This window comes from Danio aesculapii, chromosome 10 (assembly GCF_903798145.1).
Source record: "Danio aesculapii chromosome 10, fDanAes4.1, whole genome shotgun sequence".
Classification (NCBI taxonomy): domain Eukaryota; kingdom Metazoa; phylum Chordata; class Actinopteri; order Cypriniformes; family Danionidae; genus Danio; species Danio aesculapii.
Window position 1 is genome coordinate 15411166 of NC_079444.1, and position 27145 is coordinate 15438310.

The 27145-nt window shown below is 35.0% G+C and overlaps 1 protein-coding gene across 2 annotated transcripts in view; it reads right to left on the minus strand.

Moving 5' to 3' along the window:
• wrn (WRN RecQ like helicase) overlaps positions 1-27145 on the minus strand; it is a 79123-nt gene that overhangs the window by 27201 nt on the left and 24777 nt on the right. The window contains exons 18-32 of one of the 2 annotated variants that reach the window (XM_056466745.1): positions 26351-26457; positions 26075-26262; positions 23261-23435; positions 21033-21214; positions 20832-20933; positions 19230-19322; positions 19022-19151; positions 13268-13438; positions 10001-10095; positions 8430-8493; positions 8272-8330; positions 6601-6682; positions 6259-6371; positions 5116-5230; positions 2330-2467 (exon numbers count right to left, since the gene is read on the minus strand). In XM_056466745.1, the coding sequence (XP_056322720.1) occupies positions 2330-2467; positions 5116-5230; positions 6259-6371; positions 6601-6682; positions 8272-8330; positions 8430-8493; positions 10001-10095; positions 13268-13438; positions 19022-19151; positions 19230-19322; positions 20832-20933; positions 21033-21214; positions 23261-23435; positions 26075-26262; positions 26351-26457 (1814 nt within the window). Of the gene's footprint in view, positions 1-2329; positions 2468-5115; positions 5231-6258; positions 6372-6600; positions 6683-8271; positions 8352-8429; positions 8494-10000; positions 10096-13267; positions 13439-19021; positions 19152-19229; positions 19323-20831; positions 20934-21032; positions 21215-23260; positions 23436-26074; positions 26263-26350; positions 26458-27145 lie in introns of both variants that reach the window. The other variant, XM_056466744.1, reaches the window with a different exon arrangement.

Consider the following 27145-nt stretch of genomic DNA (forward strand, 5'->3'; position numbering starts at 1 on the left):
TGTTTTACATATTTAATTTATATAGCTTCTGAGAATCCAAAAAGAGCCACATACTGATAAATAATGCTATGATAGCTGTTTTAACATGAAGTTATGATTGAATTGCCTTTTGTTACAGTTATGAAATTGTTTGGTAACAAGCAGAAAATGTTCATGGGGCAATTATATGACCACATTGAAATGTGAAAACATTGAAAACAGACTACCACAAGGCTCAGTTCTTAGTCCCTTGCTTTTTACATTATATATGTTACCTGTAGGCAATATCATTAAAAAACATTTAGTTAGTTTCCCTTGTTATGCTAATGATACCCTACTCTACACCTCTTCACAACACTAACAGATTGTTTATCTGATATTTTAAAAGAGAAGGCTATTAACTTTCTATTACTAAAATCAGATATAACTTGTTTTAAATATTGCTTATTGGACCACAAAAACTAAAAAACATGCAAAAAGCTAAAATACAGTCTTGTGAGAGTTTACTCGCTTAATTCACGAGTCAAATTCACTGAGCAATAGATACAGATGAAGAATCAAGCGCGAGTGATTTACATGTTAAGTCAATGCAAAGATGCGAATAGACATCCTGCGGCGCGATACTCATGAATAAGGCGTCGCGAATGACGCGATTTGCACGAATGATGCTGCGCGAGTTGAACGTTTCGCGCGAATTGTTCGAGTTGGATAATCTGAACATCAGCGCGTTAACCAATCAGGAGCTTGCTCTTGTAGGGGCGTGATTATGACGTGGTGCCTGTTGTTGGTGTCCCGGGGGGAAATACTTTTGCCGACACAGAAAACAGCTATTCAAACTTGGCTGGGAACAGTCTGAAGCACCGCTGAAATGCCCCATTATCTAGGTACAGTTTCTGGAGGAGTTTATGAACTTACAGAGCTGGGTGCACCTCTGAAAGGATCTAGTGGACTCGCGCCAAATGAATCGATGCTGTTTATCAGCCTTCCTAAAGCACATAAACACAGCTATTCTCTCAATAAAATCCACGTTAGCCATTTAGCAACGAAGCTACAGACACCAGGCAGACAAAAGCCCCACCCATGGCGCGAATCTGCATCTATTCACGCGTCTATTTACGTGCGAATACTACAATTTATCCGCGCGTGCTGCGTCTGGTGTCAACATGTTTATTCTGCAACATAGATTGCGATACGAATACAATTTCACATGAAGAATTTAATAACTATTTGGAAAGAATTTATAATTTTAGATTGATTGGGATGACTCTGTAGGGGAGTGCATATGCATAAAATATAATAAAGAAAAATATAGAAAATATTAAATATTAAAAAATATACAAATGAAATAAACCGCATTTTATTATTTCCGAGGAGTCTAACTGTATTCAGAATACAGTAATTGAATAATCAAATGTAAAATAATACTGCATAATTTTCGTTTAATAAATAATTCAATGAAATAATTCGTTATTAATTTGTCAAAGTTTAAAATGGTACAATTTCTCATGCCTGAGTGTTTTTAAAATCCTCATTTAGTAAAAGGCCTCAAAAACACATGCAAATAATAAATTATACAGATTAAACGTTGCATATCCTTTGATGTGACCATTGCGAATGATCACATTGCGATATTGATACTATAATGTGCAGCCCTATTGACCATAATAAATACATAGAAGTCCAAATATATAACATCAAAACATTAGGACATTTATTTTATTAACTGTTGCTATTGGTTAGCTAACTGCTATTTTAAGATTACTAATTAGATTTAAAACTGCAAAGATTGAACTTGTATGTTATCTCTTTAAAAATGCATGTTAGCATAAGTTGCCATGGACATGAATATTGTGTTTGAGCTCAAAGAAGTGTAATCCTACACCTAATGTCGCCACAAAACAGAAGTTAAGACTGTCCTTTTTCCCATATCATGACATGCATCCAATTGGGATGAGAGAAAAAATAAAGTAGGTCGTTGCATGATCTTGTCCACTGGAAACTGATTGGATTGTTGGAAGATGGGCATTGCTAACAAAATAAAAGAAGATTAACGAATGGACGAAAGCAGGGCAGAAACAAGACATGCCCTGATGACCCCTCCATGCAAAGTATTCCATGTTAAAAGATATGAAGTAAAGTAATTTTGAGGGGGCAGGGAAGGTTATGATATTTAATAAAATATTTTGAGAGCATATTTTTTATGAAGCGCATGGATACATTATTTTTAACAAGCAGTACTATACAAGTATAAAATAAGAAGTGCACATTTTATTTTCGACTTGAAGAAAACATGAGGAGAAATCTAACAAACACTATAGCTAAAGTAAGTATTAGGAAGTGAATGTTGTACCAAGCTCTTGTGCTCTGTCTGGAAGAGCCTGTATGTGATGGAGACGCTGTCCGGCAGACACTGAGCCACAGATCCTACAACGGACTCACGGCTGGAGTGTGTTTGGACAGATGAAGCAGAGTTGGAGGAAACATCCACCTGATTCACAAAGCAATCCATCATCATTATCATCGTCAACTCAACATAACATAACATAACATAACATAACATAACATAACATAACATAACATAACATAACATAACATAACATAACATAACATAACATAACATAACATAACATAACATAACATAACATAACTAAATAAACCTTTAAGTCATAGGGGTGTAATGGTAGAAACTAATAATAGTTTGATACCTTGACTTTGGTATGGTTTTGGTACAGCAAGGAGAAAATTAAGTGTTACATTTCATGTATGTTTTGTTTGTTTTCTGTTTTGCGTGCTCTTCTCTCTTTTCCGCTGTGTGTCCTGTGCTGTTTTTAGGTGTGCAACCATTGGTCAAAGGAGCTGTCAATCACCAACGGCACGCCAATCAGAACCGGGTCCACACTGTATAAAAGCCATGCGCTTGCGCTGTTTTTGAGGAGCGCTTGGCTCACAGCCAGTCTCCTCACTTGTGTCGGCCGGCCTGTTCACTTGTGTTTATTTGCTTGCGATTGCGGTGTTCTAGTTTTCTCTTTATTAAGAGATTGCTTTATTAGATATGCTTGTGCAGCTCAGTTTATTATCTAGTGAGAAGTTGAACGATCTTTATGGGAATTGGATTATATGAGATTTTGTTTTGCTAATGGCTAACAGTGTGTACTTTACAAGAACTCTAGTAATGTGAGGAGCTTAGTATATTTATTTGTTAGTTAGTCAAAGGAGGTGTTGCCACATGTGTAATTATGTTTTGAGGTTGTGAAGCTAGTTAAGCTACGTGCTGAAGATTACGGTTTTGTTTCTGCATTTTTCTTTGGTTAGTCAGTTTAGTGGGTTGGGGTTTAGTTAGATTGTTTTGTTATATTTATTTTTGTTTTGGCAACACTCCTACTTTCTTTGTTTAATTCGATTATTTAAAATTACATTTACATTACATTTCCTATTCATTGTTTGACATTCACTGTTTAATAAATAAATGTCTTCTCCTTATTCATCCAGCATCAGTAGACTCACTGATTGTTACGTTTCATCCTTTTATTATCTTAACAACTTAAACACGTAACAGAAGCATAAAATCATTTTTGTTTTTATTAAACTGTGTTTTACTGAACTGTGGCTCTGTCTTTATATAAATTATTTACAGTTTTCTAAACAACCAAAAAATATATACCTCATATACAGCATATCTCTGCTATCGGTGTACAGTATATAGGGCACATTATTACTTGCACATTAGTCAATTTGTAATGTTGCAATAAACAGAGCCCAAACTATTAAATTCAATTGCAATTTATTTTTAAACAACGTCAATACTCAAAAAAGTATATAAATACAGTTGAAGTCCCCAATTTCTTCTCCAGTTTCTGTTTAACGGAGAGATTTTTTCAACACATTTCTAAACATAATAGTTTTAATAACTCATTTCTACTAACTGATTTATTTTATCTTTGCCATGATGACAGTAAATAATATTTGATTAGATATTTTTCAAGACACTTCTATACAGTTTAAAGTGACATTTAAAGGTGTAACTAAGTTAATTAGGTTAACTAGGCAGGTTAGGGTAATTAGGCAAGTAATTGTATAATGATGGTTTGTTCTGTAGACTATCAAACAAAAATGTAGCTTAAAGGGGCTAATAATTTTGACCTTAAAATGGTTTTTAAAAAAATTAATAACTGCTCTTATTCTAGCCGAAATAAAACATATATGACTCTGAAGAAAAAATGTTATCAGACATACTGTGAAAATTTCTGTGCTCTGTTAAACATCATTTAGGAAATATTTAAAAAAGAAAAAAGGAAGAAAAAAAAAAAAGGGGGGGGGGGGGGTGGGGAATAACAATTCTGACTTCAACAGTGTGCAAATTAAGTAATTTTTTACTTTTTACTCATACTTTCTACAAGTCTTTTTAAGTCGATTTAATACATTTGAATCTGTTTTTATAATAATATATTTTTATTTATCTTGTGTCTGTAAAGCACTTTGAATAACCATTGTGTATGAAGTGTGCCATAATAAATAAATAAATAAATAAATAAATAAATAAATAAACTTGCCTGTTTTTTTTTTACTCTAAATCTTCAAAAAAACCTTTAAAAACTAGACATACATTAAGTAAAACAAAATGCTAAATAGGCTAATCTTGTGAAAAATATTCAGAGAAATGGTGTTCTGGGTCAAAGGAGCTGAATGGCTGCCGCCGACGCAATGGAAGTCCCATTCCCCAAATAATCTTAACACTTTTCAAATAGGCACGATCTCTATAAATAAACTACATATTTGAAATCTAAACTATATGCTACGCCTGAAATTAGTATTTATTAAACTTTAATGAGTTTAGTCCTCTGTTTGGCACTTGCTGTGGGTGGAGTGATACACATGGATAAAAAAAAAAATGGAACAGTGCTGATACTACTAGAATATCACACAGCTATTAGCCAATCAGAATCAAGAACCAGACATAACTGTACATGGGTCTTGACTTAATATCTTTTGTGCTTTTATTAAGGATAAATCTATATTTAAATTACTCACCAAAGGGTAAGTAGTATTTATTTTTGCTTTTTACGTTAAGACAACTTGAATAAATTTAAATATGCTTACTAAGTATTTTAAATAGCATATTTAGTAAATATACAGTACCTGTAATCCGTGTGTCTGGCAGAATTTGACGATGACATCAATGAGAGGTGTTAACATGGCTGCTTTTGCTTCTGAAACTCCATCCACCTGTTTCAAGCTGGACATTGTGCAAGGCCTGGGGAAGAAATGCACAATAAACATCAAGCAACTATTAACAAAAAACAATTCAGCTCAGATTTACTAAAGATGCCAAATTTAAGAAAAGATGCATCAGCTCATTTCCATAATGGACAATGCAATCTACCAACAGCAGAACAAATTAATAAAAAAATTGGCCTGTCATCATCCTCACCTTTTATACTAATGATAAAATAAATATCTGTCCACTGATCTGTGCTATAAATGCAATTTCTTTTTGATTTCAATGATTTCAATCATTTTTATAATCAACATCGCTGTATTTTGTGCATTTACTATTCAATTAGCATAGGAAGCGAGGTGAGGCAGTGTATGCTACAAATGTAATTCCTATTCCTATTCCTATTAAAATGTTTTATACATTGTAGACAGTTTTATTATATGTCCTCCCTTTCCATATAATAGTTAATGTATTTCACACATGTCGATCACTTAGTGTTATATATATATATATATATATATATATATATATATATATATATATGTACGTATGTATGTGTATATATACGTATGTATGTATGTATGTATGTATGTATGTATGTATGTATGTATGTATGTATGTATGTATATATATATATGTGTATATATAAATATATACGTATGTATACATGTACAGATTTTATATATATATATATATATATATATATATATATATATATATATATATATATATATATATATATATATATATATATATATATATATATATATATATATATATATATATATATATATACAGATTTTATGTGATATTGACAAAATATCAAATGTAAAAAACTGGATATACATATACATATATATGTTTATATATATAAAATACATAGTTTTTTACATTTGATATTTTGTCAATATCACATACCTCTAATTCTCATTAAAATGACTGAAATTCACCCCAAATATTTTTTAAGCAAAGTAACAGTAAATAGAGTAAGAAATGCTCTTTTTTATTACCACATCCACCACTTTCCTATTGCCAACACCACTTTTCATTCAAGCAAACCTTACCTTAATTTTGACATGTCCAGCAGGATTTTATTGGTGGCCAGTAGAGCTGGTGGGATGTCTCTGAGACTAGCTAACTTCTGACGCTCAGACACCAGCTTACCATACAGCTCAGACTGTAAAAAACAAAAGAAACATTATGAACAGTAAGAAGGACATGTTCTAGATGATGTTTTCCAGAGACATACAGTGTGTGCAAGCTGTCAGAAATCCCTTGATTACACTCAAGAAATAAGAAGCAAGACAGGTGCTGAAAACACTGAAGCACACGGCATGATTAATAAATGACAGCACTGGCTTCACCCTGTCTGTGTGGCAGCAGCAGCAGTGTTTAGTATTCAATACCTGTAGCTGAATTTCTTTAGCAGAGGCTCCTGGAGTTTGGGCTCTGACATCAGTTTGAATCTTTGTTTGTCTGGCTGCTGACCTGAATGCAGAAATGAAAGTCAGCTTTATTTCTATAGTGCTTTTTTTTACTAGGGCTGCACAATATATGGTTTCAGAATCGACATTGCACTGTGTTATCTGCAATAATCACATCAAAGGACGTTCAATGTCAAGTAGAGACCAGGCACCACAATTTGAAATACATTTTGTAGATTAACCGCAAAGTTTAGCTATTGTGGAGTTCAATTTCATAATGTGCGTCTGTAAATGATTCAGGTTAGCACTGCACGATATTGGAAAAAGATTATATTGCGATATTTTGTTTTTCTGCAATATATTTTGCAATAAATATGATTTTACCCAAATGACTTGAATAGTTTTTTGGAAAAAATTCATAATTTTAGGTTACTTCGGAATATGCTGATAACCAATAATGATCAAGTTACAAGATCAAGTTGCCTCCTCCTCCATCTTACCCCAGACATGCTCAATAATGTTCATTTCTAGTGACTGGGCTGGCAGTACCTTGACCTTCTTTGCTTTCAGGAACTTTGATGGGGAGGCAGAAGTATGAGAAGGAGCACTATCCTGCTGAAGAATTTGCCCTCTCCTGTGGTTTGTAATGTAAAGGCCAGCACAAATGTCTTGATGCCTCAGGCTGTTGATGTTGCCATCCACTCTGCAGCATCCATCTCTCTCGCACACCCCCATACTGAATGTATACCCAAACCATGATTTTTTTCACCAAACTTGACTAATTTCTGTGAGAATCTGGGGTCCATGCAAGTTTCTTCTGCAGTATTTGTGATGATTGAGATGCAGTTCAACAGATTGAAAAAAAATAATATTAAAAAATATACAATCAGGTAATGTGACGCTCTCCACATGTAGCGAAACCATAGAGAATGGCCATTCATTTGGCGACCAGCGGGTTGAAAAAAGCAGGTTTCAACAGTGGCTGAAACCTGTCGCTGAAAACAACCACGTAATTTATTCTTTAAAAGCTTGTTTCTTCAGAGCTTATCTAAGTTCTGTTGCACGGTTGTGCTTCATTGATTTATTTAACTACGCCTGTTTATTTGCAACTGTTTATTAAGTTAAAGGTTTGATTCTGATTAGAAAGTGGTGACGAGGTCTTAAAATATTCTGAGAAAGTCTTTAAAAAGTCTTTAAAAAGGCATTGAAATTTCCTTTAGGATTCCTCCATATACCCTGGACAAGTTATGACAATTATGCCAAGTTATCTCAACAATGGCAGGGAAAAATTTAAGTAAAGCCCAAATTTCTTTCGTATCTTTTTTCTTTATCTATTTTCTGATATTTTATGTAGATGCACTATACTACAAAATCCCAGCAGCCATTCTAACAGACTGAATTCTTCACAAAAGTGATTCAAAACATTTGGTAAAACACATTTCATATCGCAATATGCATATAAGTAAAATAGTTCTATGTCATTTCTTCCCAAAATCGTGCATTAAAATATCATATATATTATAGACATATGTAATTCTTGAATTTATGTATTTATCTGGTGCATTTCTGAATAACAAAAAGCAAGTCAAAAATGTCCTTTTGGAGTTAACCTTTTAGTTAATATTATTTATCCATGTATTATTCATACTGTACCTAGAGGGTAAATCTCCTTTCTTCACAATCTGAGGGAATTCAGAACCAAGCTTTGTCCTCTGAAATGAAACAAGAGAGGGCTACAGGAGAAAAAATATCAACCATTTAGAATAAATATCTTCAAAGGCTTTCAGTGTTTACTTATGGATGATACTGACCCGTATGTGAGGTGACGGCAGGTTAGAAACTGTAGGTTCAACTTGTGCTGGATCTGCATTTCTCCTGTTAAGACATATCAGGAATGCAATGAAAACTTCATCCTGAGACCTTGGGTCATTATATTTTGCATGGCAGTAAAATGTCCAGTGCCTGCTATTCTGCAATGTCACAAAACAACACCTTCTGTAATGTCACGCCAAGTATGATGGCAAATATTAAAGCAAAAAAGGTAATTGTAAATGTTCATTGTATTTAAGATATTATTAGAATGAAGGCACTGGGATCTATGCAGATGGAGGCAAAGAAAATGAAAAAGTAATAAAATTATTGCTTTCCAAACAATGGATATACAATAGCTGCAACAAAGAGACCATCACTCGTGCGAGTTGCTTCAATAAACTGTATAAACCGAGGTTGTACTGTCTCTGTATGTGTTTTAGCTGCTGTGACGTGAGCGCAGTGATCGCTCGTGCCCCCAAACTTCATTCATCTCATCATGTGTTGTAGCTGCTTTATGTATATCCCAGGATGCATGTTTTATCTGCATCTTGCTGTTTGAAAATTTATAAACAAACACTTGCGATTGATTCATGATATCAACCAGATCAGTGAGTAGCAATCGAGTCATTAATTGTGATTATCGGCCGATACTGATCTCTGGCCAAGCGATCAGAGCATTCTAATTAAATATATATATATATATATAGATTGTATTTACAACGCTAAGAGGTCAGGATGTTTTGAGAGGTAATCTAAATATCCGCGGATACTATAACTAATGTAAACTTGCCATTTTATAATGCAGTTCATTTAATCTCTGCACCAATCACATGACTAGATGTTAGATGGATGTTATTAGAGTGTGCATGTGAAGTTTCAGCTGAAAATTCCCCACAAATAATCTTTTATAACTCTTTGAATCTGACCCTTTTAGGCTTTGATCCTAATTGTGCCATTTTGGTGACTGTCTCTTTAACTTCAAATAAGCTCCCATCCCTTCCCTCCGTTCCCACGTGCCTGTCAGAGTGTGCCTCGATCTCTGCATCGGCTGCATCAGATTAACAGCACAGTGACAGACATGAAGGAAGCAGGCTGTGGTGATAAAGACAGAGCTGCAAATGCCTATGTGTCAGCATAGTGGCAGATTCAAAAACAAGACTAACGTCCTATACTAATGAGTTAGAAATTGTCACTAATGGGCAGGGCTTTTCCCATCTGATGACACACACAAAGGGAGAAGTGTTTCTGCAACTGTTTTTATCAAGTGTAGTTCTAAAAAAATCAAATGAATCAAATTTTACCATTAGAAGCTGGATATATTCACAGACTGTTTCCCCACAACTTTGTTTATCAAAGTGTTTATCAAACCCCTTTATCAAAGTGATTTTTCCATAATAGGCTTTAAATCTTGCAGAAGTAATACCACAAAATAATTGTAATTCCTGTACAATGCATTTACTTTATTTGCACAGGTGGCTAAATTTTGCCACATAGAACCTGCGTGTCTTCATCTACAATGTGCAGATGTGGGTTTGTGTGCTGGAGAAATAATGAGAAGTGAAAGTCTCACCGCGGTGCACACACTCTGCTGAACAGATCTCTGTTGGGCTGCAGCAAAAGCTGTCGGTGCTTCTCATCTTCAGCTTTACTCATCCATGATCTTCCCTGAGTGAAACATTTACAATGTTGTTTAATATACAATTCTTTTAATGGTTTTTGCTAATGAAAAACAGACTTAGAAAATATTAAAAGTCGCTATATGTTAGTGTGCTCCAAAACAGTGACAAAATTCAAATTTAGAAGATATAAGCCTGATATGTATTTCTTTCATAGGCAGCAGAATCTGTTCTAAAACAATGTCGGTTTATTTGATTTGTTAAAAAAGGTTGATTCATTTAGAAACCAAATTACGGCCCTGGGATACTTCAAACAAAGATCTTTTTCATTCTTCGTTTTGAGGTCAAAAAGAAGTTCGAAAAGGCTGAGCTGTTATAAAAACTTTCAGCACCCTAACAATGCTGTAGGCGGGGTTGTAAATATGTCATGGCTGCTCAAGTGGACTCTAAACAACAACAATGGTGGCTGTGAGAGAATAACAGGTCGTCAGCAAGAAGCACATTGCTTTCTATTTGCAAGAGACAGACACTAGCTATGTTTCCATCCACATATTTTTATGCACATTTTGGGTGTGCGCATAAAAAATCAGTTGATGGAAACGCCAAGATGTGCATCAATTTTGAAAATGTGCATTTTGTTTTGGTCATTCTAAAACATTTCAGTATTAGTGTTGTTATATTATTAATGACCTCCAGAACTGCCAAGGGCATCTGTGCTCGTCTCATGCCTTCAAACGCCATCACGAGTTATTTGCGTGTCACCATTTATCTTGTGAAGTGCAAGATTTTTATCTCCTTTATTAAATAAGGAAAAGATTCATGCAGCTTCTCCTACTGCAGCTAATTCCCTTTTTACTGTTGAAATTTGGGATCAGATAATCAGGAAGTGACGATTTTGTTCTCTTTGACTTGTTGGATGGAAACGCTGCTTTATTCACACATCTTTTATGAGATATTCCAGTTTTGCGCATAAAGTTAATTTGCATTTTTGGAAAGTAACATAACTTCTGAATGGTTGTGCTTATCGTCTGGAGTCTTTAAAATCTCTCAGTGACGTTATTTCAGTTCTTTTTTTTATTTCGTTTTAAGTATACCAGGACCTTAATAGTCTTAATAAAATGGAAGGTTGAGGCATTGACCCAAATGAGGAAATTGAAACCAATTCATTATGTTTATAGGTGAAACGAAAGTATGCGCTGGTGTGTTGTTTTGAACTGCGGAAAGAAACTCAAAACAAGTCTCGTGTTGGCCGGATTTTGTTCGAAATGACGTCATTTAATTTTTTTTTGTTTGAAGTATACCAGGACCTTAATAGTCTTAATTAAATGGAAGGTTGAGGCAATGACCCAAATGAAGAAACTGAAACCAATTCAATATGTTCATTGGTGAAATGAAAGTTTGCTTTGGTGCGCTGTTTCTAACTGCGGAAATGAACTCAAAACAGATCTCGTGTTGGCCGGATTTTGTTCGAAATGGCATCATTTCAGTTCTTTTTTTTCTCGTTTGAAGTATACCAGGACCTTAATAGTCTTAATTTAATGGAAGGTTGAGGCATTGACCCAAATGAGGAAATTGAAACCAAATGTTTATTGGTGAAATGAAAGTTTGCTTTGGTGCGGTGTTTCGAACTGCGGAAATAAACTCAAAACAAATATCGCATTGGCCACATTTTATTCAAAATGACGTAAGTTCATTTCCTTTTTTTGTTTTTTTCGTTTGAAGTATAGCAGGACCTTAATAGTCTTACTTAAATGGAAGGTTGAGGCATTGACCCAAATGAAGAAACTGAAACCAATTTACTATGCTCATTGGTAAAACGAAAGTTTGCTTTGGTGCATTCTTCGAACTGCCGAAATAAACTCAAAACAAATCTCGTGTTGACCGAATTTTGATCGGAAGGACATAATTTATTTATTTATTTATTTAATTTTTTTTATATTTTGTTTGAAGTATACGACGACCCTAATCTGCTTGTTAAGTCTTGACGTGTAAGTGACGTAAGGAATACTGTTTCTAGGTCTAAGCCGCTACTTATTTGAATTGTGAAAATATTTTTTTATGACCACATTTTAGTCATATTACACATTAAAGTGAATTTTACATACGATCATAGTGTACACAACAGTATCTGGGCTTGCTGCATGACAAATACCAAAATCTTAACAATTTATAAAAATTTTGCACTTTCTGGCCATCTGATATTACACATGGACATATATATTGTGATCGTGATTTTCGAAAAGTATTACATCCCTTTGTAAATGTTTATGATTACCATTTGATGAGTCTCAAGTTGGCACCCAGAAGCAGCTTTGAGTGACGTCACACTTAACAGACGGATAGTTTTAATCAAATGGAAGGTTGAGGCATCAACCCAAATGAGGAAATTGAAACCAATTTAATGTTTGTTGGTGAAACGAAAGTTTGCTTTGGAACGCTGTTTCGAACTGCGGAAATAAACTCAAAACAAATCTCATGCTGGCCGGATTTTGTTCGAAATTATGTCATTTCAGGGTTTTTTTTTTTTTTTTTTTTTTCCAAGTACACCAGGACCTTAATAGCTTTAATCAAATGGCAGGTTGAGACATTGACCCAAATGAGAAAACTGAAACCAATTCAATATGTTCATTGGTGAAACTGGTTCATTGGTGGAAAAACTAAATGGTGTCTAAAACGTTCACTCATCATTATTATCTTGTTTGTTAAACTGTTTATAGAATCAATATCACATTTAAAGCTGAAGAGTTCAGCTTCATCTACAAACAAACCAATCACCATCCAATAGTTGACGAATCACTCTCTGTGCTTGGATCCTAAAAAGCTTTTACATATAGCTCACCATAACAAAAGACAGTCTTACGGACTATAATACATCCAGACAATAATGCAGATTTCATTCTGTCTTACAGCACTGTTCTTACTTGTATCTCTTTTACATGGCTCCATATTTCACATATCTCTGAACGCATTAGTTTGGTTTTCTTCAGGAAGTTTAATATCCACTTACTCAACCTAAATAGTGCTGTAAACCTGGCTATGAACATATTTCTTATTATGGGTGACAGAAATGTAATCGTAAATACTATTATCAGATGTCAAAATGTAAAACAATTTTGAAAATGTACTTAATAGCTGAAATTAATGTTCCACCTTTCCTTCTCCTTCAGCGACACCCCTTGAAACACACTTTATTTAATTCATCATTATTCTTTAACCAGTACCTTGGGTGTGATTTTACAGAGAGTGGTGAATTTGCTGTGGCCTGTGGCTTCCATCAGATATTTCTCAGCAATAAGTTCTCGGCCAAGAGCTTTCCACCAAGTTTCTGAGACGTCCCTGCCAATACCAAAAAGGGAGTGCTTCCGAAAGCGATCTGGAACCCGCTGAGAACTCTAAAACAGAGATATGCAGTTGGTCAAAATTATTGTAATTATTTAAAAATATTTCACAGTGATATTTAACATAGAGTGATATTTAACTTGGAGAAGACTTTTTTCCAACACATTTTTAAACAATAGCCATAATATCAGCCATATCACCCTGCAGCCCAAGACTGGTTACTCACGGAAGCCAAGCAGGGCTGAGCCTGGTCAGTACCTGGATGGGAGACCACATGGTAAACTAGGTTGCTGTTGGAAGTGGTGTTAGTGAGGCCAGCAGGGGGTGCTCAACCTGCGGTCTGTGTGAGTTCTAATGCCCTAGTAAAGTAAAGGGGACACTATACTGTCAGAGGGCGCCGTCTTTCGGATGAGACATTAAACCTAGGTCCTGACTCTCTGTGGTCATTAAAAATCCCATGGCACATCTCGTAAAGAGTAGGGGTGTAACCCTGGTGTCCTGGCCAAATTCCCTCCAACAGCTCTTACCGGCCTCCCAATCATCCCCGACCACTGAATTGGCTCTATCACTGTCTCTCCACTCCCCCTATAGCTGGTGTGTGTTGAGCGCACTGGCGCCGTTGACCAGTGGCTGCCGTCACATCATCCAAGTGCATGCTGCACACTGGTGGTGGTGTAGCGAGACCCCCCTAATGATTGTTCGCTTTGTGTGTATGACCATACACAATAAACGTGCTATATAGATACACATTACTTATTACACATTAATAGTTTTATTTATTTAACTAATTTCTAACAACTAATGTCTTTGACAGCACATAAAACTTTGTTAGTTATCTTGCAACAAATTAGTATTCAGCAGTGTAATTAAAAAGCTTAACTAGGTTAATTAGTTTACTAGGCAAGTTCGGTTTATTAGGCAAATTATTGGACAAACAGTGGTTTGCTCTGTGGTCAATCTAATAATATTGACCTTACAATTTGTTTTTAAAAAAATGTAAACAGTCCGTTTAAGGAAATATGACTTTCTCCAGAAAAAAAATATTTTTGGAAATATTGTGGGAATTTTCTTGCTTTTAAACTCTACATTAATTAAATGTGAAAAATAACAAATAACTCAAAATACCTGAATGTGTGCGTCCCAAACACATAGTTATGCGCTAATCTATGCCATTTTATAGTAAAAATAGTGCATTCACACTGAAAACTCTAAAAGGAATAAGTGCACTTTAAATACCCGGATAATGCACTTTCAATCACTAAATGGAAGTGTGTAATATTGGACACTTCATGCACTCACCAGCAGCTGCTTTGCTCACGTAGTGGTAGGGGCGAAGCTTTCAGGCATTGATGTTGGATTACTTTATTGCATTTGGATTGTGAAAGCAAAATTCTTGTTTTTCTAGTGCTTGTACCGCTTCCTGATGGTGAATGCGATTTTACTCATGGCAGGTATTATTTGGTAGTTTGGTCATTTATTTCACTAATTTGGCCACCGGCAAATGGAAACGAGTTTCCGCTTAGTAAAAAAAATGTGTTTCATTTGGGACGAAAATACATTCATATACTATGCTGTTGAGTGTATAAGTGCATAAGTATAAAGTGGATAAGAGCAAAGTGTACAGTATAATGTACCATTTTGGAAAACACGTTTTGTTTCCATCCACCTATTTTTATGCAGTTTGAATATGCGCATAAAAAATTCGCGTAAATTTTGATTGTGTGCATAAAAAATGTAGGCGCATAAGATAACTGAGTAGGATAAACTTTTTATATGATAAAAAAAGTGTGCATAGACTACGATGGCAACGCTTTTATCAAACAAATTCCAGTATGCGTATTAAAAAAAAGTCTTGTGATTTTGTTATAAGAGATTATGCGATTATAAAAATGTGTGTGTATGAACAAACCAGCAGGCTGAGCACATAGTAAAACATCTGAAATGTTCTTCTGGTCATTCTAAAATGCCATAACCACCAGAATTGTCTGTGCTCTGTGTCTCACGCCTTTAAACGCCATCATGCTTTTATTGTGTGTCGGCATTGTCTTCTGAGGCAATAATAAAGAAAAGATTCACACAGCTTCTCCTACTGCAGCAAATTCCATTTTTACTGTAGATATTTGGCACCAGTTTAACACGAAGTGACAGTTTTGTTTTCTTTGACTCGTCGTATCGAAATGCCGCTTTATTCGCAAGTGTTTTATGTGATATTCCAGCCTCCGCCACTGAGACTGCAGCTCTTCACAAGACGTTTGGCCAGCGGAGAGATTAAAATGGTCGTGCCTAACTGGTTTCTCTCAAGGTTTTTTTTCTACACGTCGCCAATTAGTGAAGTTTTTTTCCCTCTCCGCTGTCGCCACTGGCTTGAATGGTTTGGGATCTGTAGAGCTGCGCATCGTTGGATTTGCTCTTCAGTGTTTGGACACTCAGAAGTGATTTTTAAACCACACTGAACTCAACTGAACTGAACTGAACTTAAACACTACAAACTGAACTACACCGTTTTCATATTTTTAGACGGAAACATAATGAAAAAAAATTGATGCAGCTTCTCCTACTGCAGCAAATTCCATTTTAAATGTATATGTTTGGCACCAATTCATCACGAAGTGGCGATTTTGTTCTTTAACTCGTTGGATAGAAACTGCTTTATTTGTATGTCTAATATGTGATATTTCAGTTTTGCCCATAAATTTTATTTACATTTTTGTATGGAACATAATAAAGAAAAAATTGACGCAGCTTCTACTACAGCAAATTCCTTTTTAATTTTAGATATTTGGCACTAGTTTATCGCGAAGTGACGATTTTGTTCTTTGACTCGTTGCTTTATTCACAAGTCTTTTATGCCCTATTCCCGTTTTGCCCATAAATTTAATTCACATTTTTGGATGGAAACATAGCTAGTAATGCAAGTTGAAGTCAAAGCTTTGCAAAAAAAAGTTTTGACATAGCCAAGATGGTTTATACAAATTACATGCTTTTAGCCATTTAGTAATAAGATCTCAACAAGAAATTTCACAAATAAATATGTTTACATGTAGTCTACAAAAATAATTCCAGTTGTTAATGAGCCCTTGTTTGTCCTGAACAGTTAAACTGTCTGCAGTTCTTCAGAAAAATCCATCAGGTTAAACAAATTCTTTGGTTTTTCAATTTCATTCTTTGGATTCTTGTGTATTTGAAGCCATTTCAACCATGACTATAATTTTGTGATGCATCTTTTCAGACTGAGGACAGCTGTTGAACTGCAACTGTTGAAGTGTATTTTATAATTTTAATATTACCACACTGACCTGGATGCATGTAAACATATATAAATTCATGCATTTTTGTAGTTAACCTTTTACCCAGACTGGCTTTAAATGTGCCTGATGCCATGCACACTTGGTCAGTCATACACATTGATCATATGCTTTTAATTATATATCCTGAATCATGTGAGGTAGAGCACAGTGACAAAATGGCTATTCATCATTGAGAAAAACATCATATGATACTGAAAGTGTTCTTACTTGACCAGAACCGCATGTATGTTGAATGCATATGATTGTTAAAATTCCATTGGAGGGAGGGATATTCCACACAAAAAAGTTGGAAAAGTATGCTGGAGAATCAGCTGATATGAACTGATATGCTGATATGAACTGATATAGTAAGGTGGTTTTGACTTGGGGGACCCAGCATACTCAACCTGATGTCTCCTTCATTCCTCCAGTGAAAGTATGGGGCACCTGGAATTCTTTCACTTATCTCATATTTTGATAACTGAAAAGATGATGATAGTATTACAATAAAGTTTAACATCTAATGGACACTACTCAAAGAAAAAACATTTCCCTAAACGCCATATTTTTTCCCATTTTGCCCTGGACTTTCACGCCAAAGAAGACACTAGCATGTTTCTCAGTGGACAAAATAAGTTTAATTGACCTTGAAAGTTTTCAAACCCGTCTCTTCATGAACCATTTTTTCTTCAGTTATTGATTACTGGAACTCTTCTAGCATTAAGCACAAGTTATTTCCATGTTAGGTCTGTGCAAAGACGGGATAGCAATTCTGCAACGCTATTTGGGAAAATTACACGATTCAAGCAAATGACTGTGTTATGGTAATGTGGGATTTGCGCAAATCTCTCAAGTTTAAAAATCTCTCAAGTTTTTCATTCTGAATATGTTCACCAATCATGAGCTTGTTCTAGTAGTGGCCATCATTCAGTCAGGAGCTTGCTCTTGTAGCGTCCATCATCCAGTCGCAGCTTCTGGAAGAGTTGGTGAAACTCTCTCCAAGCTGCGTGCTCCTCTGAAGGATCTGATCAGCGCCAAATGAGTCCATGCTGTTTTTCAGCCTTCCTTATCACATGAAGCACATTTACCATTTCAACAAAGTCAGCCATTTTGCAATAAAACTGGGGCCGTTTCACGTTTGTTCATAATTCCTTGCATTTATATATTGCTCTTCTGAGTACTCAAAGCGCTTTACACATTTTGGGAGGAACCTCCTCATTCACCACCAGTGTGCAGCATCCACCTGAATGACACAATGGCAGCCATTTTGCATCAGACTGCACACCATACTCCAGCTTATTGGTGAAAAGGAGACTATGTGATGAAGCCAATTATAATATGGGGATGGTTAGGAGGCCATGATAGACAGAGGCCTGTGGGTAAATTTAGCCAGGATACCGGAGACACACCTCTACTTTTTTCGAAGGACATCCTGAGAATCTAAATGACCACAGAAAGTCAGGAACTCGGTTTAACGTATCATCCGAAAGACAACGCTTACAGACAGTATAGTGTGCCCTTCACTATATTGGGGCATTAGGACCTGCACAGACCATAGGGTGAGCGCCCCCCTGCTAACCTCTCTAAGGCCTTGATCACACCGAAGGCGCCTTTTTGCGCTGAAAGGTGACTTTTTGAAGTGTTTACTAACAGCAGTGAGCGTTTTGTGCGCTGCTTATGTGCCCTGCGCACCTTGTGTTTTAACCGCCTGCTGTGGCTAACATTTTTGCTGTTGTAAGCTGTGCCTGAAAAAACATTTAGCAGAAGAAACCCATTACGTCACTCTTGTATTTTTCATTTTCTAATCAAATAAAGGCTTTTAAAGATGGAGGAGAGATGAGTGGTTGTTGTTTTGAGTTATCTGGAGCTGTATGACTTCACAAACTGTAAATATTACAATGTTATTAAATATTATTTTATAATTATATAAGAATATCAACAGCAACGGTCACGCACAATACGCAGCTGACTCAGTCATTGTCTAGCAACATAAAAAGCGCACCGCACTTATTTTTTTCCTGTCAACACAAAAAGGCAGTGTGTTGCGCCTTGCGTTTTCAGAACGGAAAATTGCGTTTAGTGTGATCAGCCCCTAACTTGTCTTCCGGCAGGAACCTAGTTTCCCATGTGGTCTCCCAACCAGAAATTAAGCAGGCGCAGCTTTGTTTAGCTTTAGTGGGCGACCATGTGAGAACTGCGAAGAGCTTGCTGCCGACTGTTCTAAAGTGAATTTCGCAAATGAAACAAAATGTTTTCGGCTAGTGATCAAAATGTTCAAGGCGGTCTGAACTCATTCCATGTTTGATTTTGTATGTTACTGGGTGTTTAACGGTGTTCTGTTTGACTTACTGAACCACGCAGGAAGAGGATGGGCGCTGTGATGCCAAACCTCTCATCCATAGCACTGATGGCCTTTATCAATTGATACGCACACAAGCCAAAGTCCTGCTGGAGCACCTCTGGATCCTCTTTATTCACACTAAATCCACAATAAAAATAAGTCATACCTTCAGGAAGATCAGAACAATAAGAAAACACAGAGAACATATCTACTCACCCTGACCGGCAGTTATCACAACATTGACTGCTACCCAGAATTCCAGACGTCACTTTCCTAAGACGCTTGTCTTCAAAATGACACAAAATCAACCTAGGACATAATTCATCTTGTTCAGATATGTAATCAAATTTGCATTAAAAAAGCATGTCTCAACAGAGTTTGATGAATTAAAGCAATATATTAAATCAAATAACTGTAAATCAAAATATAAAAAATTCAAATACACTACTTAAAAGGCACAACTAGTATTCTTTTTGTATCAATTTTTTTTTTTTAAACAGTCAAATATATTTTGCTGACTTATGTACTTGCATAATGTAATTCCAAATGTTTCAAAGAATGTTCAAATTTAGAGAAATAAGCTAATTTAACGACTGACTTGCACTGTGTGACCATGCTAATGACATCACACACCCTCAATTTCCATTTTTTATATATGGGACATTCTACCAGAAACGTACATTATCTGTCCCTGAAAAAAAAAAACATAAAATACAGTGAATAAAAAGTATTTCATCCCAAAAATTTCTAAAATGGACTGATGGTTGATGGTTCTGTAAAGAATATTTCATTCATTTGGTTCTCCGGTTTTTGTTCTTTATTGGAAACACTTTACAAACTGTCATTGTCCTTGTCCTCAGCCCAATGTAACCTACAGCTTTAATAGTTTTGTTACGCTAAAACTGTTATTTAGAAAATAATTTCAGAAATAGCAAGTTTAAGTTCACATCATCAATTGATTAAAAACATGAATGAATTCTACAAATAAATATTAAAAATATATAATACAAATAAATTTACAATTGTCTCCATGTTTCTGTCAGTCCTGTCACATTTGCATTAAATTTAACATAAAATGTGTGCAATACACATTTAAGACTTTGACTTGGAAGTGACATCATTAGACGGAGAAAAAGCTGACAGTGATCAAGGATGCTTTCTATCATTGAATTGTATGATTTTACGCTTGTTTTTGTATGATTTTTTGAAGACGACAAGCTTGAGTCAGGCCCTGCCACATTTTTTATAAAGTGAAAATGTCAGTTTCTAGTAGAATGTCCCATACTGTATATATAAAACAGGGTAACATCAAAACTGCAAAAAACAGCATTATAACAGAACTCTTAAAAGTATTTAGTATTATAAAACAGCGCTGCTTCTTATTGGAAAAAACACAAGCAATGGTGTGTGGCATAATAAAAGCTCTGCTGCTTTTTGTGCTGCATCTCTCATCAGCGTTTTTATTCCACTTAAATGACTTTTAGTTTTACTTTACTTTATACTACAATGATAATAAGTCTGGAACACATTAGCTTATCTTAGAACATGATTTCTGCAAGAGTCCCATATGTAATGAAGACTACAACTCCCATGATACCACACTCGGTCACTGCGTCCTCAAATTACACCCATGTTTGTTGTGGATATGTGCACTTATTGGGTGAAAATCAAATATTGTGCCTTTAAATCAAATTACTATAAAGCAAAAGCAAAATCTAAATATAATACTTAATTCAATGCATCTCAATATTTGTTGTTTTTTTTAAGTTATATTTTGGACTGGTTTCATGACTTTGTGCAAAAATGAAATTCACTTACTTTCTTCTACATTTGGTTGAGTTCAGATACTTTTCCATTTTTGCCATCATGTCTATTTTGTAACTCCTGAAGCGCTCCTTTTTGGATTGGTTGAGAATGAATCTTTGGGACAACAAACAGTAGATATTTTTAATGTGAATTTATGAAAAACAATTAATCTGGTAAGTTGAGCAAGTAAGATAAATAAGTATGAGTCGTTACTTATTCAGTGCCATATCTCCTGGCATCCATAAGACGTGACAGGCACTAGGCAGCCCGTCTCTACCAGCCCTGCCAATCTCCTGATAGTAGGACTCCATTTCTTTTGGAGCTCCATAATGGATGACCTTCCTGATGTCAGATTTATTGATGCCCATCCCAAACGCCACTGTGGCCACCACACACTGCCAACAAAACCATGAAGAAACGACATACTGGAACTATTGAAATTAATCTTAAACATCACATAATATTGTTACTAGACAGTAAATAAACAAACTGGAATTGCTACTGTGCTACTACTAAGTACCATTCTAAGTTTTAAATGTGAAGTTTAAAGGATTAATTCACACACAAAAAAAATGTTATTCTGCTCCTAATTATTCACTCATTCCAGTCCACTGAAAACTTTGTTCATTTTGGATCTACTGTGGGTTAGATATAGGCATGGGACGATAACAGTTTTCAACGCTTACCGCAGTTTGGAAAAAGCAAGGTTTTAAAACCGTCAACATTTTCTGTTAAACTGTTCCCAAGGTATATGTTAAAGTTTTTTTTCTTTTGTTTTTTTTGTTTTTTAGGACAACAGTATCTACAGCAGAAAATATATCCAAAGATGCAGTTTTTAATGGTAAAGGAATCAGTGTTTTTGCAACTAATAAAGAAACCAGAAGTCAATGATTTATTTTAATTATTTAGCCTGACATGTTTACTGCTCCTAAATATTTAAAATGTTTCTCAAAATAAAATATATTGGCTGTCTCCGAAATCTCCTAATACTCAGTAGGTACTGCATTTGAATTTACTACTCAACCTATAGAAAGATATGTTCTATACAGTATGAACATGAGTAATATGAATGGAGCTCGGACGTACTACGGATACCATTTTGTCATTATCATGGGACACACCCGCTTCACTCCCATTCATGAATTCTCTCGTGGTGTATCATGGGATAGCAAAGCATCCATTGGCTGCGCACTTCAGAATCTCGCTGGAAGTAGTAGGTCATCTGGGTACTTCTCACATACCGTTTTTCGAATTCTATAAATTTGGACATACTACTCGGCTGTACTATATAGTACGAACGTATATACTATTTCGGACGCAGCCATTGTGTTCAAATCGGAAAAAAAAAGCTCTTGTTTTTTTACCCAGACATTTAAAAAGAATTTATTTTGGAGTCTTGAGCTGTGTTCTTGTCATTTTTCTGATGACTGCTACAGCAGTCTACACGCTTACAACAGGGGATTCATCGGCCGTTTGTTAAAAGAAGGATCAGAAAAAACAACTGAAGTATGGGACTTTACAGTACACAGTTCATTGGCCAGTTTCTTTCTCCATTTCACAAGTGTAAGTAAGTGCGATTAAAACCGTTGCCTCCTTGTTTTCACTAGCTTGCAAAATGTGTATTTAATTGTGTTTTGTTACTTGTAACCACTCCATGTGGCTTGTACTGTATCGGGTTAACTATATAGTCACATATCGCGTCTAAAGCCACGTCGAAAACGCGGCACGTGCCGCTTTGTTTACAGATTTTAACGCGTTAGTGAGCTCGTGATCCTCTGCCATTTGTCGTCAGCTGATCCGTGCAGCAGTCAAGTTTAAAAATAGTTCAGCTTTTGCCACTGTGTGGATTAATACTGAATGTGTGTAACTGTTAAGAATAGAGCAATATACTGGTGCAACTGCATTGGGCTCACACATATACTCTGCACTTTGACTATTTCAACGATATTGATAAGCCGTGGTGGGCGTTTCTCTCTGTCCCAGACTGGGTCATCGGACCAATCAGATTAGCATCGCTCTAGGGAGGGGTTTGGGAATAAATGAATCGCTGAACAAATCATATAGGAGTCGTTGGGATAATTAGGTAAAAAGATGCATATTATAAGACAATGAAAGTGTTTTTTGACCTTGCATGCATATCAGCCTGTTGTTTGAGACCTCCAAAACCAAAATATGACCTTTTATAAATGCATAATAGAGGCTCTTTAAAGTGATTAATTATGGCTCATGAAAGAATCTATCGAATGGGACAAAAAAATAATGTGGAAACCCTGATATTTGACAATGTGAGTCATAATAGTAGGTGAACCAATCATAATAGAAATCATTTACATATGTAAGTGTTAAAGGTATGGCAGCTTTTAAATGGAATGAGTAACAAAGGGTAGAAAATGACCACAAAAATCTACATTTCTCACTTCAATATCAAAATCAAGTTTCACCTGAATCTCATCCCTCATGAACTGGTGCTGAGTCTCTCTCCTCTGTTTGATGCTCAGACCGGCGTGATAAACTCCACATGGGATGTCCAGTTTGAATAGAGCTGCTGTCACACGCTCTGCCTCTTTCTTTGATGGACAGTACACAATGGCCGAGCCCTCAAACTCATAACCACCCCTACAAAACAAAAGTCACACTTACCAGAACAATAATGATTGAACACTACTACACGTTATAAAAAGTAATGTGTATAAGGGACTCTGATTTGAGTTAGAAGATTAAGAGGATTGAGTAAAGAGGATTGAACTGAGATGAGTCTAAGCAAATTCCCCAACAGATTTAGTTATATTGCTGTTGTTTGTAGTGTGATGGTATCACATTTTGGTCAGTTTGGCAAGTTAAAATAATGTTTTTCACTAATTAAATGCATTTTATTAGTGCTAGGTAAAAATTAATCGCGATTAATCGCATTTAAAATAAAAGTTTGTTTTGACATAATATATGTGTGTTAAGCGTATATTTATTACGTATATATAAATAAACACATGCATGCATATATTTAAGAATGTTTATTTATATATGGATATAAAATATATACAGTTGAACTCAGAATTATTAGCCCCCCTTTGATTTTTTTTCTTTTTAAAAAATTTCCCAAAGGATGTTTAACAGAGCAAGGAAATTTTCACAGTATGTCTGTTAATATTTTTTCTTCTGGAGAAAGACTTATTTGTTTTCTTTCGGCTAGAATAAAAGCAGTTTTAAATTTTTTAAAAACCAGTTTAAGGTCAAAATTATTAGCCCCTTTAAGTTACCCTAACCTGCCTAGTTAACCTAATTAACCTAGTTAAGCCTTTAAATTTCACTTTAAGCTGTATAGAAGTGTCTTGAAAAATATCTAGTCAAATATTATTTACTGTCATCATGGCAAAGATAAAAATAACTCCGTTATTAGAAATGAGTTATTATATCTATTATGTTTAGAAATGTGTTGAAAAAAAAAATCTCTCTGTTCAACAGAAATTGGGGGAAAAATAAACAGGGGGGCTAATAATTCTGACGTCATCTGTATGTATATGATACAAATTATTAGGGGTGTCAAAATTAATTGGTTTCATCAATGCACCGCAATGCAGATGTGGATCAGTTCATTAATAGATCATCAGCAGTTATTACGTACTAACGTCATTTATCTCATATGAATCAGAAATATATATCAGAATACTATTCGTGGTGAGGGCAAGTAATTAAAATGCTCCTACTACTTTAAAAAGGCAGACAACTTTGCACAATTCACTGCACGCATGTTTGCTAAACAGTCTTTCACTGAAACTGAAGTACAGCAGAACCAGGAGACACTATTTTACTGCTAGGGAGAAAATGAAAGCACTCTCTCTGTCTGCCTCTCTGTCTCTCTCTTACTTTGGACCTTTGAACTGCTGGCATGCTTGTAAGGTAACTTTTCCTCTCCTCTATCGCTATTAAAATGATACTTGTAGATCCTGACACGAGTAAGTCTGCAGAGCAAGTTTTCTCCATGGTGTCGATCATGGATCAGTTGTAATAGCTGCGCAATGTGAGCTTTATTGCGCGCACACAGACGGTTACCGTGCATTCTTCAGTGTCCGTGTCACTCACCGGTGAACAGTGCTGACAGTTTAAAAGCCAATCACAGCCCTTTCTGATGATCGTGTGATCAAAATGACCAATCATAGGGATGTAAGAACATGCTCAACAATGCTCAAAAAGCAAGTGGAATAATATTTACATTAGTTTATTTGCTATAAATGCTCACGTTGTTTTCTGTTATTGTATTTGAGTTTTGTTTGATACAGTCATACTTTACATGCCAATTTGCACATAACAGCAGCACATATAACATTGTATAAAGTAATATACCTGCACGTACACTTGTCAATTTGCATATTTGCATTCACTACTAACTTCTATTTTTAAAAGATTTCTGTTTTTTTTTGTCCTTTCTCTATAATTCTGTTGCACTGTAGAAGCTAAATTAAAGGTACAGTTTATATATCTGACTGCATGTATTAAAGGACAAAATTGTATTACAAATAATATACTGCATAAGTATAAATAAATTTTAATTCTTGTGTTGTGAAGAAAAAAATCTAATGGTGTATGGAAAGCATCGTCAATGCACAAATATATGGAATTGAACCGAATCGATGACATAATCACAACCGTACCGTGAGACCAGTGTAGGTTCACACCCCTGCAAATTATATATAAACTGAAATATTTATGTAACAATTTTTTTTGATAGTTTTATTCCTATGTATGTGTATATATATATTGCATATACATAATAAATATACATAATAAATACACATATCTTATGTCAAAACAAACTTTTATTTTTGATGTGACTAATCTTTGCCCAGCACTAATTTTTAAATATTATTATTTTAATTATATGTTAATATATACACTTTTAAATATAAAATTATATAAATATTCAAACATATCAAGCCTAAAAATTACACTTTTATAAACACCTCACATCAAGATTCAAGATATTGAGAATGCTTGTATTTAAAAATCGGCATTAGTTGAGAAAATTTGTTCAAATAAAAATAATGTCATACTTCAGATAGATTTTTAGCTTGTTTTATCTTAATTTAAAAGGTTGTTTTCCATTGTTTTAAACCATTTGTTTTGCAGCCCCGTTGGAAGTTTGATAAGGTCTAAAATGAATTGAAAACTACTCCATAAGACAATCTTAAAACAATTCACATGTTAAAAGCTAAAACAAACATATGCAATGAATGATGCTGAGTAGAATCGACATGACCTACCTTTTCTTTTTAACAAGAAATCGTTTAAGGTCTTGGATGACGTCCCCGGACTTGCGATTGACATCCAAGTAAAGGTTTGGTCGGTCAAATGAGGTACAGGTAATCATGGGATTGATCAAATGAAGACTATTAATGATGTCCTCACGGATAGATGGACTTGCGGTAGCCGTGAGTGCCAAAAAAGGCACCTGATCAAAAATAAAGAGGGTTTGGAATAACATGTATAAAAAGAGCAGCATCAATCATTCAGTATTTTAAAAACTAAATATGACTTACAGTGGGGAGATTTTTCTTGAGTTTCCCCAACTCCCGATACGCACTTCTGAAATCATGACCCCACTGAGAAATGCAATGAGCCTCATCAACAGCAATCAGTGATAAACCTAAAAATACACACAGTAGTTTTATACAATACCAGAGCTAAAAAAAAAAAAAACTTGATTGTTGATATTAGATTCCATAGGAAAATTTAGCAAAACGTATTTAGGGCAAAAACTTGAAGTTAGATTTTTTTGTGACAGTGTCTCAGTCACATATTAGGCAAACCATTTACATGTAGTATTAATAATAAAAAAACTAATAATAATAATTCACAATTCATAAACAAAAATAATAATTCTTATCTTTATCTAAATAACATATTGGGTAATATTTAACCCTTGTGTTTTGTTAAAATTTACTACCCTTTTTTATGTTTGTGGCAGTTTTTGCCACATTGACTTCTATTATAATGACATTATTTGATTGTAAAGCCATGACACCATATAATCATGTATTTTATTGTTTTTCTGTTGGGAAGAGGTACAATTTGTACTTTTTACACTTTTGCAAGCAACAGATGCTGTTATAATGGAAGTCAATGGGGCAAAAACAGCCACCAACATACCGAAAGGATAGTAAATTTGCCCAGAGTGTATTGTTGAACTTACATGGCATTTTTCCAAAACGATTCAAAATAAGGGTTGTAATCAAAAATCATTCCATTTGCAGAAACACAAGTTGGGGCCATATTAAGACTCAAAATCCCTTTAGAGTCAATAAAAACATCGCCAACAGCACACAAAAGTTCAA